This window comes from Cynara cardunculus, assembly GCF_001531365.2.
Source record: "Cynara cardunculus var. scolymus isolate 2C chromosome LG 17, CcrdV1, whole genome shotgun sequence".
Lineage (NCBI taxonomy): Eukaryota > Viridiplantae > Streptophyta > Magnoliopsida > Asterales > Asteraceae > Cynara > Cynara cardunculus.
In genome coordinates, this window is record NC_037544.1 from 3911080 (window position 1) to 3926168 (window position 15089).

Here is a 15089-nt window from a genome sequence, read left to right on the forward strand (position 1 = left end):
ATCGTTTTCTCAAAATCACATAAAACCATATTATAACATTGACTGAGATAAAGGATAAAATGAAATATTAAAATCACGATATATCTCGCTGCATTGCGCGAGTACGCTTCTAGTCTTTATAAAAAAAATTGTTTTTAAGCCAAAAAAAAATTACTTCATTGTTTGACCTAAATTAAATCATAATAAAAAATTGAATTAAAGAAATTGTACAAAAAACTATTAACTATCGATATATTTTTTTTTCAAATTTTTATGATGTCTTCAAATTTATTTTTATTCAAAAGTAAAAACATTATCTTTTTCAAAACCACATAAACCGTATTATATCAACAGATTCAAAAAACAAAATGAAATATTAAAATGAAAATGTATTTCGCTGCATTGTGCGAGTACACTTCTAGTACTAAAAATGTATTTGTGCAATACATTTTGACATTGAGTCATGAAATATTATGAAAACTAAGATTAAGGGGATGTTTGATTTATGTTGGGGGTTGAAAATAGAAATGACTTTTTATTCTCCCAATTTAACTTGAAATGAAATTTTGGGTTTGTGAGGAAATGAACTCATTATATTATATAAAATAAAACAGTTTTTTTTATTATTAGTTTTATTGGTTACTGCTTGATACCGTTAACCAAAGACAACATTTATATTTTTTGACTGACTGGCATTGTATGCATGGATTTCTACAGGACCAAAAACTTTCAGATCCAACGGACCGATTGGATCATAATCTCAAATTCTTTTGATCGATCATCTTTCTTGTTGTTGCATCATAATCTCGGTTTTTTTATTTTTTGGTTTTGTTCAGGTTCTTTAACATTTGATACTGTTTTTTGGTTCTTTTATTTCACTGGTTTACTTGTTTGTTTGCTTTCCGTGTAGTTTTGTTGCGGTTTTTCCACCTGTTTCCCGCATCTTGTGATCACCCTCTTCTTGCTATTGTTTTAGTTTAATAAATTATGTTTTGTTGATGTTAATAAAAATAGTTGTATTTTTTAAGAACTATAAGGGTACTCGCGCAATGTAACGAGATACATCTCGATTTTAATGTTTTATTTTATTCTTTGTCTCTATCGATGTTATAATACGATTTTATGTGTTTTTAAGAAAACAATATTGATTTTATTTTTGAATAAAATATAAATTTGAAGATATCATAAAAAATTTAAAAAAATATATATCAATGTTAATATCAAATCAACTATTTAAAAGTTCTCATTTTTTATGTAATTTCTTTAAAATTTTTTATTATAATTTAATTTAAGTTTAATAATGAAATAATTTTTTTTTGTTTTAATAATATAACATTTGATAGAGATAATAATTAAGTATTCAATTAAAACTCAATGATTATCCTAATTATATTTTAGATTTTTTATATTTAAAATGAGATATTTATCTTCCATTTGATTATGTTTATCTACAGTTAGTTACATGAATTCAAATATGGAGTTTTAACAAGTAGTACTTGCGCACAATCTACTTGTAATATTGAATTTTAAGTAACATTAATTAATAAACAGTAATTTATGCATAAAAAATGGTTTTTAAGAGTTTTTATCAAATACTTTATAATATAGTATAGATTTAAAAAATTTAAAAACAAAATTTAATTTTTTTTATAATATAAATAGATACTCGTGATCATGTGAGACACGATTTTTACATTTGAAATTTCACAGCAAAACACTGTGAAAGTAACTTTCACCTTGTTTTTACTGTGAAAGTTCGACTTTTTTATTACCTTCACAACATTTTTTTATAAAATTTCAAGTATAAAAATATTGTCTCATAAAAACAAACTGTTTTCACGTAAACTCAACGCTACGTAGTTAATATAGATAGATATTTTACAAGAAAAATAAGACACATAATATGTATCATGCATTTTAGTTTCCCTAGTCAACACGTCAATAATTAAAATTGACACAAATGTTTAAGGACTTTTCACTTTCTCCCCCTATATTTAACAATTATATGCAAATTTTCCCCCATTCTTTTAAATATCACAATTTTTATTATTTTTTCATAAAAAATTAGAATTTCTTCCAACAGAAATGGACGAGCGAAAGAAATTTCATCTTGTGAGTATCTGATATGTTATTGAACGTAATCGTCGTTTACACAGATTTTGTTGGTGATTTTAGCGTGATCAAGGGTTTTGATGTAGTTGTGATTGATATGGGATTAATGCAGTGGTAAGGCAAGGCATAAAGTGAGTGAGAAGTGCATACTCACAAATGTTTTGTTTATGTTATCTTGAATCACTATAAGGCAGGGACAGTGTCGCTAGCGGGATCAAATGGGTAAGAAGGAGAAGTGCTTGTGAAATTTGAATTTCTAAGGGGCCGTTTACTAAACGCTTACCTGGGAAGAGCTTACAGGGTAATTTTCCTTACCGGATGAACATGGCAAGGGTCAAAAATCTGACATGGTAAGAGCAGTGATGAAGAAGGGGAGTCTTACTCAACAAGTGAGAGTGACGATTCTTACCCGGGTAAGTGCTTACCGGTTACCGGGTAAATTGTTGCATATGATACCATTTTGATGTACTACAATCTTACCCGGTAAAATAAATTATAGTATTGACTCCTAACGGTAAGTGCTTACATGGTAAGCATTTAGGTAAACGGCCCCTAAATCTTCTAAAGGGCCGTTTACCTAAATGCTTACCCGGATCAGACACTTACTCGATAAGTGCTTACTAGTAAAGTTTAACATTATCATTTACTTATCTGGTAAGATTTTAGTCCATCAAAATGGTATCGTATGCAACAATTTACCAGACAAATACTTACCAGGTAAGACTCTTGGTCCTTGTCTCGCTCCTACCAGATAAGATTCTTGGTTCTTATTATATTCATCTGTAAGGTAATGTGACTTGGTAAACACTTACTTGGGTAATCGTTTGGTAAACGGCCCCTAAGTGTATTTCAGAAGGCAAGAAGCCTTCTTAATTTAGTTCAAAACGTCATTGAAGGCTAACATAGAAGCTTATGAGTTTACATTCAAAAGCTCTGACTTCTCTTCAAAAGTTTCGGATTCTAAATTGCCTTATGATCCATGTTTGATCTTATCCACAGACAGTTACGTCATAACTACTGTGCAGTTAACAATAAACCGGCTAAACTAACCCGTAATCGTCGATCTTTCATATACATGTGTGAAACGCTAAATCTGGATATAAATATAACGCGATTTTACAACCTTTAAGTGATCATTGGATTATCCCAATACTCAATTTGTGACACCCAAGGCAATAAAGGGTCGAATAGCATATTTAGAGAGCGAATACCCACACACACATACACGTAGGACTGAGTTCCGTTAGAATGAAAGTTATAGTGAGAATGAGTAAAAAGAGATATTCACCCTTAAATCAATCCTAACTAAAAAGAAACACTATAGGTGTAATGAGATACACCAGATCAATTCCATTCTAAAGCAACTCATGGTTTGGTTTGATATTAAAAGTGATTAAGGATCCAGATTTCCTCTTACACTTTGTTTATACATATATATATACACACACACACACACACACACACACATATATATATATATATATATATATATACATATATACATACAAACTTGGGATCATGTGAGACCAAGACTTTTTCATGAGACCCGTAAGACCAATTCTCAACCATTGGATTAGATCTACAATCGTTAGATCTTAACATTCACAAACGCCATGAGACTTCTCAATAATCACAAAATTGCCACCGTGCAATTTTAGACCATTAGATCATTAGTTTATAAAGCCGATCAATGAACGTAAATTGATCTTACGGGTCTCACGAAAAACCATTGGTCTCATGTGAACCCAACCCTATACATACATACATATATATATATATATGTATGTATATATATGTATGCAATCCAATTGATTCATCGAATCTATTTTGATCAAGGAACCCTCGATCTCTAGCAAGTTGTAATCCATTATTCAAATTCATACTTGGTACATATGTACATTTAAAGGAGTTTAATTTGAGCCACGTGTCAGTCGAGTTTTTGTTGTTTCGTATTCTTTTATCCTCTATGATTTCGAGTGCTATATCATTAAGACATGTGAAAAATCTCAAGTAATAATCATCGAGTTATAGGGGTACGTCTAAAAACCTGTACTGCAAAAAAAACATTATAATGATGCCTATCCATTTCAGAAAACCTATCTATCAACGAACCCTACGGTTTGATGCTTTTTGGTTGGCAGTAGTCAAACCGTTGCTTGCTATTCTATATACCTATATTCTACATGGGAATCTCTTTTTTGTTAGGAATAATTGAAATCAACGAACGTATTATTACAGTCATCATTTTTTAAAAGAGATAAAATCAGTATTACCTCATGCTATTAGGAGGCGTTTGGTAAGCAGATAATGGGAATAGAATAAAATTTTCGTTCATCGCAATTTGGTCAGGTGCGAAAATAAATGGGTTTGGGATAATGAGCACATTATATTATATCAAACAAAACCATATTTTTCTTGGCCAGTGGAAATGTACGAAATGTGGTCTTGTCCTTTCGTTTACTGTTAGTAGCTCCATCGTTGATCTCTCCTCTTTCTGGCGGTTGTGACTCGTATGGCTAGCTAGCGACTATCGATTCCTAACGAACCCCTCAATTCTTCTACCGTTCAACCAGATCTTCTAGATTGTATTCTCATTTTCCACCCTCAAACACTCGATTATCATTATTATTTCTTATCATTCAGAAAACAGAAATTAAATTTCAAATTTGTGATAAAGAAGACAATACTAAAACTTTGGGGGCGAGTTTGTAAAAAAAGCAAACTATAGTGGTGGAACTTTAAATTCCTCTTTGACAGAGGGTGTCATTTTCTCCGTTAAACCGCCGTTATCCCCCCCAACCCCTGGTCAGTTGTCAGCACTCACTCTCCAGCCATAGTTTCTCTCTCTAAAATATAATGAATCCAAGAAGAATAAATTTAGGTTTTCCAAAATCCTCATGACACAAAGAAACCCTTTTCCCTTATTGTTTTAGGGTTTCTTTTTAATTCCTAATTCTCTCTCTCCCCCCACAAATGCATCACTGTCATCAAATTTGTCGTCGTTAATGCAATCAGCTTCTGTATTTGACTCTATATTGTTCATGTTTCGCTTTCAATCTTTCGGTTATTTGTAGCTCTCCGTATGATGCGATTGAAGTTGATGAACCCTAATTTTGACTCTTGCAAACTTTAGTGTAACCAGCAATTTGTATGTGGGTCCAAGGTACGAGCTTTTTTCTGATTTAGGGTTTTTAAATTTCAACCCTCCATGGCTTATCTTTCGTTATTTTTGAGATTTTAGAAATGTGTGTGGTTTGGGATATCTCGAGGTTAAAACATTGATTGTTTCGGATATAAAGGGGTTGACGATTTGGGGGTTTTGGTGGTTTATTTTGGTGGATATGATTAAGCAAATACTGAATAAGCTTCCCAGAAAGCCATCTTCGAAATCCTCCCAAAATGATGGGGGGAAGAATGATATGGCTTTTCCTTCGATGAATTCGGGTGTTAATAATAGTTCTAAGACCACTGGTTCATCGGGTAAGGGTTCGAATCCAGCCATTAATGGAAGTTATGCTCCAAATGTTAAGTCAAACCAAGGGAAGAAGTCAGGTCCTCTTGGGTCAACCCAAGTGAGCCATGGACCGAATCATGCTGTTTATGAAGCATTGCCGAGTTTTCGGGATGTACCGAGCTCAGAAAAGCACAATCTTTTCATCAGGAAGTTGAATATGTGTTGTGTGGTGTTTGATTTTAGTGATCCTTCTAAGAATTTGAAAGAAAAGGATGTTAAGAGACAGACTTTGCTTGAGCTTGTTGATTATGTATCCTCGGTTTCTTCGAAATTCAACGAGGTCACAATGCAGGAGATCACAAAAATGATCGGTTCGAATCTTTTTCGGTCTTTGCCTTCGTCGATTCATGATAACAAACTGCCGGATGTTTTTGATCCGGAGGATGATGAACCAAGTATGGAACCCTCATGGCCTCATCTTCAAATTGTGTATGAATTTCTTCTCAGGTTTGTGGCTTCATCGGAGACGGACGCTAAGCTTGCTAAACGATACATCGATCATTCCTTTGTGTTGAGATTGCTTGATCTTTTTGATTCCGAAGACCAAAGGGAAAGAGAATATTTGAAGACAATCCTTCACCGGATCTATGGAAAGTTCATGGTGCATCGGCCGTTCATTAGGAAAGCCATCAACAATATCTTTTACCGTTTTATATTCGAGACAGAAAAGCATAATGGGGTTGCTGAATTGCTTGAAATATTGGGTAGCATAATTAACGGGTTTGCGTTGCCTTTGAAAGAAGAGCACAAGCTTTTTCTTATGCGCACGTTGGTTCCTCTTCACAAACCCAAATGTTTATCGATGTATCATCAGCAACTCTCATATTGCATCACACAATTTGTGGAGAAAGACTTCAAGCTGGCTGACACAGTGATTAGAGGACTATTGAAGTATTGGCCAATAACCAATAGTTCAAAAGAGGTTATGTATCTTAGTGAATTGGAAGAAGTTCTTGAATCTACCCAAGCTGCAGAGTTTCAAAAATGCATGGTCCCTTTGTTTCGTCAGATTGGCCGCTGTCTTAACAGTTCACATTTCCAGGTATCTCATTCATCGAATTTTATAAGTTCCATATGCTTTCAATTTACGGGCTTTATTTTGGAAGTGTTCTATATATGTTCTTTTGGTTGCATACATTTTGGCCAATGAACTTCTTTTCGGTTCTATGTTTGTTATTCAGATCGTTTATGCAGCACAAAACAACAATTTTTTATCTAATTTCATACAGACAGCTTAATCCACACAGGGTCTAATGGAAAAATAATAATGAGCCCCTAAGTGCTTGTACTTGACACTCATTTCTAAAGCTGTAATTTCTTATAAATGGCCTTCTTATCTCAAGACCTATTGATCTTTTTCATGTGTCAAGAGAGTGAAAAGCTACCTTTTTTTTATGAATGAAAGGGGTTTATCAATTTGTGACGTATATAGTGTGCTTTATTAGTTCTTCTATCAGCTCTCTCTCTCTATATATGTGTGTGTGTGTGTGTTTATTGGAAAGCTATCATGTTAATGTTACCTACTCTTCAGAAGATCTTTTGGTTATACGAAGTACAACTCAAATATCACAGGCTTACTTTTATCTTCAAAGCTGCATGCGGTCTTAGTATCAAAACCATCCTAGTTCGGTTAAGGGGCTGGTTGGTTTTTTCATCAAGTCATGTATGGATAAAGTTGTCTGTGTGGATTAATCTGTATGTATAGATTGGGAAGGTTTTTGTTTAGGAGGGTTTTTTAATAGATGAAAGGAGCATGTTTTTTAATTGGGAGGGGCAGGTTTGGAAAAAAAACTTGGCTTTCTGGATAACGCCCCCTTCTAGAAGCTTACTAAATGAGTCACTTTCTATATCATTAAGCAACTAGCAAACAACCATGTATGGCTGACCGAATAAGTTGAGTCTTATTAAGCTGCTAATAAACAGACCCTAAGTCAATGTTAGGAGAAGGCTAGGTAAGAATCCATGAATAGCAACGGAGAGATCACTTTGTAGTTTATTGGTTTATATGATCTTGATTCAATGGTTATAAACGAAGAAGAACTCGTCTTTTTGTCATAAGATCCTTCTAGGTTCATTTTAAGAAGTCCAAAGTATCATGAGAACTCTTGAAGTTACAGCCTTACAGGATACATTAGTGTGCGTTTGGTAGGTAGACAGGATTGGACTGGACGGGGGAGAGTGAGGTTGGCGGGTGAAATAATTGTGCAAAGTTTTAGGGTTTTAATTTGACATGGGTAGTTTAATAATTTACCAATCTTGTCCCATCTCTCTGATTTTTGTTTCATTCAGTCTAGTCCTGTCCCAGTCTAATGTCACACCAAACATGGGATCAATAAGTTTATGCATTTTATCACGAACTTGGGGGATTTCTTATAAACCAATGTGTGAATGCTTGCCCTCAATTTTAATTTTTATATTGTCCCAATGTAAGTTGAAGATTTGGTGTCAAGATTGCGATAGATAGCCAAGTCTTCAGTGAGATACGAACTATTTGCATATGAAGTTTACAGTTATGATAATTGTTGTCATCTTCCAATATGAGAAACTTAGCTTCTTTCCGAAGTGTTCAAATATAAAAACTTACTCTCTCCGTCTTGAAATAAGTGTTCAAATTTCTATTTTAGTTTGTCCCAAAATAAGTGTCCATTTTCAGAAGTAAGTGTCTACTTTCCAATTTTACCCTTGATTATGAGATCCACAACTCCATTACTCCCTTTATCCTTAGAGGTAAAATTGTCATTTAGTTAATTAATAAGTATAATAATTACACATTTCTATAACTGTGTGCTTTTTTCGTTGTAGACATTTATTTTGGGACGGTGGGAGTTGAAGAGTATAAAATCAAGAAAAAAAAATACCGACCCTAACCCCAGAGAACATGCAACACATATAGACTTAGGGGCCGTTTACCAAACGCTTACTTGGGTAAGTAAACACCAAGTCACATTACTTTACCGGATAAATATGGTAAGGACCAAGAATCTTACCCGGTAAGAGCGAGACARRRAYCAAGAGTYTTACCCGGTAAGTGAAKGCGACGACTCTTACCACGGTAAGCGCTTACCGGGTAAATTATTGCATATGATACCGTTTTGGTGGACTAAAATCTTACTCGGTAGGTAAGTGATAGTGTTAAATTTCACCAATATGCGCTTACCGGGTAAGTGTTTGGTAAACGGCCCCTTACACTGATAGTCACACATGCAATAGTAATTGCAAGAAGCAAAAAAGATTCGAACATGGTGTTTATTTGGCTCACCGATTCGTTTACATCTATTGTTGTTAGGATTATTTATTGTTTCATGCATTCTCAGTGGCACATTCTATGATCTATCCCCGTTATCAAAAGGAAATAAAAAGGTAAATATATAAAAATGAAAAGCTGTCCTCGTAAGTGGCTAAGGGAATGTTTGTTAGTAGCTTAATGAGCTTAATGGGACTCGGAGCTTATTCGGTCAGCTGTACATGACTGTTTGGTAGTGGCTTAATGATATAGAAAGTGACTTATTCAGTAAGTTTGCAGATAGGAGCTTTATGCGGAAAGTCAAGGTTTTTTTTTCCAAACATGCCTCTCCCAATTAGAAAAAACCTCCTTCCATCTATGAAAAAACTACCCAAGAGGAAAAATCTTCCCAATCTATATGGACAGATTAGTCCACACGGACAACTTTATCCATATAGGACTTAATGGAAAACCAACCAAACAACCCCCAACTGTTGTAACTATTCTCGTAGGGTGCGTTTGGTATGCAGGATATATAACATAAAGTAGTTGTCCCACATTTGGTGCGACATTAGACCGAACAGGATTGAGTGGGATAAATTGCATTTTTTTGCCTCCCCCCCTCCCCCGAAATAGACGGAACAAAAATCAGGGAGATAAGACAAGATTGGTAAATTACTGAACTACCCACATGTCAAATTAAAACCCTAAAACCTTGTACAATTCCTTCACCCGCCTACCTTACTCTTGCCCGTCCTGTTCTGTCCATTCCTGGCTGTTTACGGAACACATGAACTTGGACCTTCAAACTGTAAACAGGTTTACAGTCCAAATTGAGGTCCATGTCTGACTTATATGTAATTCCTGCTATATGTATTGACGGATATGGAATTCCGTATATCTGCTTATTGGGAGAATACTGTAGATTGTTTCCAACTTATTGGGGATCCCTCCGGAATTGAATACGAACTTCTTGTTTGAGTTAGGATTCGGGTTGTGTCCTTAGTTTAATGTTGTGCTTGATTGGATTTCTCTTTATCGTGGCTGTTTGCAGGTAGCTGAACGTGCGTTATTCTTATGGAATAACGACCACATAAGGAATCTGATAACTCAAAACCGCAAAGTGATCCTGCCCATAATCTTCCCTGCTTTGGAGAAAAACACACGAGGTCACTGGAACCAAGCCGTTCAAAGCCTGACCCTCAACGTCAGGAAAATATTTTCAGATGCCGATCAATCTCTGTTTGACGAGTGCCTCGTCAAATACCAAGAAGATGAACTCAAAAAGAAAGAAAACCGCAAAAAGCGCGAATCTACCTGGATCCGTCTCGAAAACGTAGCAGCCGCCAAAACCAACGAACCCATTCTGACCTCAAAGTTCACTTCTGTTGCCATTGGTGCCACCACCACCACCACCACCACCCCAACACCATCTTCACTCGCGACTGCAAGTAGCTGATTACATTCGTCTACTGATTTTGTGATCCGAGTTTGACTTGTTGGTGTGACCCGATGAAGTATGGTTCGTTGACGCTGTGGGGCCCGGTTCGTTTGGAGTTGGGAGAATGATTTTGGGGAGAATGGGAAGGGTGAAGATTGGGAGTTTTGTGGATAGAAATGAAGGTGGTAAGTGTTGTTTTTTTGCTTTTGGGTTGTATTATCAGCCATGGATGTCTTTGTAGCATAAAAAACCAGTTGAAAAGAGCAAGTGTTTATTTGGATTTCTACCCCCATAATGTTATATTAATGTAATGATGCAAAAATTTGATGCTTTTTCTATCTTTATTATGGGGCTTGATCATTTGAGAACTCTAAAATTTGTTAGATTCATGAGAACTTTTATCTTAAGGTTTTGTTTTACATGATTTTTTTTTCCAAGTGTAATAATTAATGTATATTTGTTTCACAATGTGTTTGTTTTATGAGTATTTGGTTCGTAATGTGAAACTTTTTTACATGTATTTTTTGTTTTAAAAGCACACAAAAGCGTTTCACATTGTGAACCAATGTATCAAGTACATGTGAAAGGAATATATATTAATCACCATATTAAATTATAGTCATAGATGGAAAAATAATTATATGAAATAACACATGATGTACTGGTTCTTAGAGTGTTCTCAAAAGGTTTTCCTTAAATACATAATCTTAAATGAGATTTTAATTAAATTCACAACATAATCTATTAAATAAAAAATGGTTTTATACTTGTGGATTTTCCAAAAAAAACTGGTTTTTATAACCACTTATTCGCTGAATATATCAGTTCTTTACAAACCCTAAATGATTTATTTTGGGGTGTTCGAATTGTAGAATTTTGAATGGAATTGAATTTTGAATTTCAATCTTCGCAAACCCTAAACGATGTTTTGATATATTTTAAAACATTACAAATAAATCCTATGAAATCCCATCAAACACCAACTATCCAATGGGATTTCTTAAATCTTATGTTTATGGGATTTCAACTCTGAACTTTCCACTAAACCAAATGCGAGATTGAAATAATATCCAACTCCTTATCCCATCAAATTCCGTAAACCGAACAGTCCTTAAACGAACGCCCAAAACTACTAGATTCCGTAGGAAAAAAAACCTAAATGGATTTTGCGAGACTGACGTGTTGAGCAAATGAATGGATTTCACAAAATCAAGTGGATTTTACGATATTGATCTGCAGAGCGTACAGTCATTTCGTAGAACTTTCTAAAAGTAAAGTCATTTTTGTAATCAGCCAATATAACATTACTTGGGAAACGTTTACCCTACCACTTAACCGGTAAACGCTTACCGTTAAGATTCAGCACTATCATTTACCTTAGACCAGAACAATCTTTTGGTTACTCACGGGGAACGCGGGTGTAAAGTTTAGATACCGGTAAATGCTAACCTGATAAAAGTCATCATTCTCACTTGCTAGGTAATACTCTCGATCCTTCCGTCACTCTACCGGATAATTATTGGTCCGTACCATGTGTATATTCATCCGATAAAGTAACGTGATCCGGTAAACAATTACCGACTAAGCATCTGGTAAACGATCCCTTACTCGTCAATAATTTTAAACAACTTGCATCAATTTAAAAGAAAAAACATCCAAGCAATATCTCATACAGACACAAGTTACAGTTTCTGAATAGATACAATAATTTCTTCTACAAACTGTCTGATTCAATTCATACCAAGAACTGAATGAAAATAACTGGCCACAGCCATACCCTAAATGCCATAACAAACAACTCAACACTACTTCAAGAAACCCTAATCATCACCGTATGCACGAAAGCTATATCGCTCTTGATAATAGCCGTTGAACCAGAGGTCGGCCTCGAACCATTTCGGATACCGTACCAAATCACCGGCCACGAAACTCATGTGTCGTTCGCTGCCTTCAGGCACGACCCTTACCTCTCCTTCTTCGATGAAAACCAGTTGGTCAACATGCCAATCCCATGGAACATTGCACTTGCCCGTTTTCCATGTTGACCATTTAGAGACCTCGAGTTCGGCTAATCGCTCTTTAGACACGTTTCTTTCTACCCTTATGCTATATATCTCCTCCAAAGGTCTCTGCATCGATCTGATCCTAACGTGAGTAGAATGTGAAGTTTTACGCTCTGCTTTGTTTCTTTTAGAGATTGAGAACAATTGGGGAGCCATAGCTAGACTCGCCATAGTTGCAGAATTTTGTACCTTAAAAGTTTGGAAAGAAGTTATTAGCAACCTGCATAAAATTAACGACCCGAGACTTATGTACTTAAAAACAAAGCAAATCTTTATATTATACATACATATATAGACTTGGGATCATGTGAGACCAAAGGTTTTTCGTGAAACCCATAAGACTAATTCTCAACCCTTGGATTAGATCTATAATCGGAACATTCATAATCACAAAATTGCCATGAGACTTCTCAATAATCACAAAATTGCCACCGTGCAACTTTAGACCATTAGATCATTAACTTATAAAGTTGGTCAATGAACATAAATTGGTCTTACGGGTCTCACGAAAAACCCTTGGTCTCACGTGAACCAACCCTACACACACACACACACACACATATATATATATATATATATATAGACTTGGGATCATGTGAGACCCAGAGTTTTTCGTGAGACCCGTAAGACCAATTTTCAACCCTTGGATTAGATCTACAATCTGAATATTCATAATCACAAAACTGCCACGAGACTTTTCAATAATCACAAAATTGTCACAGTACAACTTTAGACCATTAGATCATTAGCTTATAAAGTTGATCAATGAACATAAATTGGTATTACGAGTTTCACGAAAAACCCTTAGTCTCACGTAAACCCAACCCTACATATATATAAATATAACATATGTTTTATACTATTGCTCAATGAGTATACTAAAGAATTTGAATTAGAGTATATAACTAAAACTAACCAGTAAGACATTAAAAAGGTAAGAAAAATCAAATATAGCGATACAGAAATCATGCATTAGGCCATAAAGTGCCCGACATCAGACACAAGCCTCGAGCCACAACACGCCATGACAGCTGCTACAACGAGCTTTTTATAACACTATTTAGAATAGGGTCTTTTGAATGCACGACTTTAAATGAGTTTTCAATTAGGAGCTTGGCATTCAAATGCCCTTCATCTTACCTGCCTCGGGTTCAAATAACCCGATGTCGTAGGTTCAAATAACCCGATATCATATACATATTCATGGCAACTCGACTCAGATGTCAAGCTATGCATTCACCACAGTTATGATTTGCGAGAACAACAAGAAAATCATTCCATCTGTTTCGAAAAGTGGATCCAGATTCAACTACTTTTCAAACAAATTGTGTCAACTGTTACAGAAATTTCTACAGATAAAACGATTCCGTATCAATTTTCCATCCATTTTAGCGATTCTAAGTTCGAGAGATTCAACAGAAATCAAAGTAAAACTGTTTACTGGAAACCCTAAACTATATTAATTCAATATAAAACCTGAAAAGAAAGAGGAAAATGATACGAGAGTAAGAGTGTATCAAACCTTGGTCGGCAAAAATGGCGCCCTTCTGCTCTCGGAGGACCGTCTTTGTGTCCGATTTTTCTTCACTGCTAAAAGGTAAAGAGGATAAAGCAGATAAATTATGGTGCATTTATCGAATGGTCCATGTACTTATGCCTAACGTGCATTTTAATCCCTTGACTTTTAGTTTTTTCTTTTTTGGAATTGAAAATAAGTTATTGTCAAAGTTCAGCCATAGTCCTCGTAACATACTCAGTACAAAAACCGTTAAAAAGTTTGTTAACTTTATGTTTTCCTTCCACTACCTTTATTTTCATTTTTAAAGACTGTTTGTTTACCTCTTAATAGTTTTATTAAAAGGCAGTCTCTGAATCGTTAAGAGACGAATCTTGTTTGGCAAAAAAAAAATGTTTGTCTCTTAATGGTTTTAAAACCCTCTGAATAATTTTGTATCATGGGTCTTCCTTAACCATTCAACATCCTAATTTTGTTGTAAACAATTATCAAACAATCATATTTTATTTTGCACTATATCATGAGAGTTTTTTAATCATTCTGCACTAAACCATTCAACAATTGTCAAACCACCCCTAATTTAGGGGTCGTTTACCAAACGCTTGTCAGATAAGCTCTTATCAAGTCACACTACCTCACTGAATGAATATGGTAAGGACAAAGAATCTTATTTGGTAAGAGCGAGACAAAGACCAAAGTCTTATTCGGTAAGTGAGAGCGACGACTCTTACCATGGTAAGCGTTTACCGGGTGAATTGTTGCATACAATGTTGTTTTGGTGAACTAAAATCTAACCCGATAAGTAAATAATAGTGTTAAATTTTACCGGTAAGCACTTACTGAATAAGTGTTTGGTAAACGACCAATTACACGAACTTTTACATACATTTTATCATTTTCAGATGCATTTTGTTAAGGTGGTGACCATAATGATAAAATATAGGCAAATAAAGGTAATCTGAAGGAATATTAATGTAAATGAAGGTTTTAAGATATGGTCATTTTATTCAATTTTACCAATGAGATTGAGTTATTATTTTTTTATAAGAATTTTTTTTTTAAAACGTATTAAAATAATAAATTAGAGAATATTATTATAATAATATAATTTATGTTAAATCTCTAAAATAAATAATCAAATGAATTTAATTGATTTTAGAAAATTTATATTTTAATTATTTATTTTAGAAAAATTAAAAAAAAAAACCATTTGAGATGCTAAAAAATAAAGTTGATTTAAA

General features: G+C 34.5%; 2 protein-coding genes across 2 annotated transcripts; one reads left to right on the plus strand and one right to left on the minus strand.

The window, feature by feature from the left end:
* Positions 1 to 4956: 4956 nt before the first annotated feature.
* LOC112500258 (serine/threonine protein phosphatase 2A 59 kDa regulatory subunit B' gamma isoform-like) lies at positions 4957 to 10600 on the plus strand. Its single transcript, XM_025103666.1, has 2 exons — positions 4957 to 6647; positions 9883 to 10600. Exons 1-2 carry the CDS (start codon positions 5433 to 5435, stop codon positions 10285 to 10287), a joined length of 1620 nt encoding a protein of 539 aa, XP_024959434.1. The 5' UTR covers positions 4957 to 5432; the 3' UTR covers positions 10288 to 10600.
* A 1287-nt stretch (positions 10601 to 11887) lies between these two features.
* On the minus strand, positions 11888 to 13917 carry LOC112500347. The gene is made up of 2 exons (XM_025103825.1): positions 13855 to 13917; positions 11888 to 12521 (listed from the first exon to the last, which is right to left on the minus strand). Exon 2 carries the CDS (start codon positions 12501 to 12503, stop codon positions 12090 to 12092), a length of 414 nt encoding a protein of 137 aa, XP_024959593.1. The 5' UTR covers positions 12504 to 12521; positions 13855 to 13917; the 3' UTR covers positions 11888 to 12089.
* Positions 13918 to 15089: the final 1172 nt, after the last annotated feature.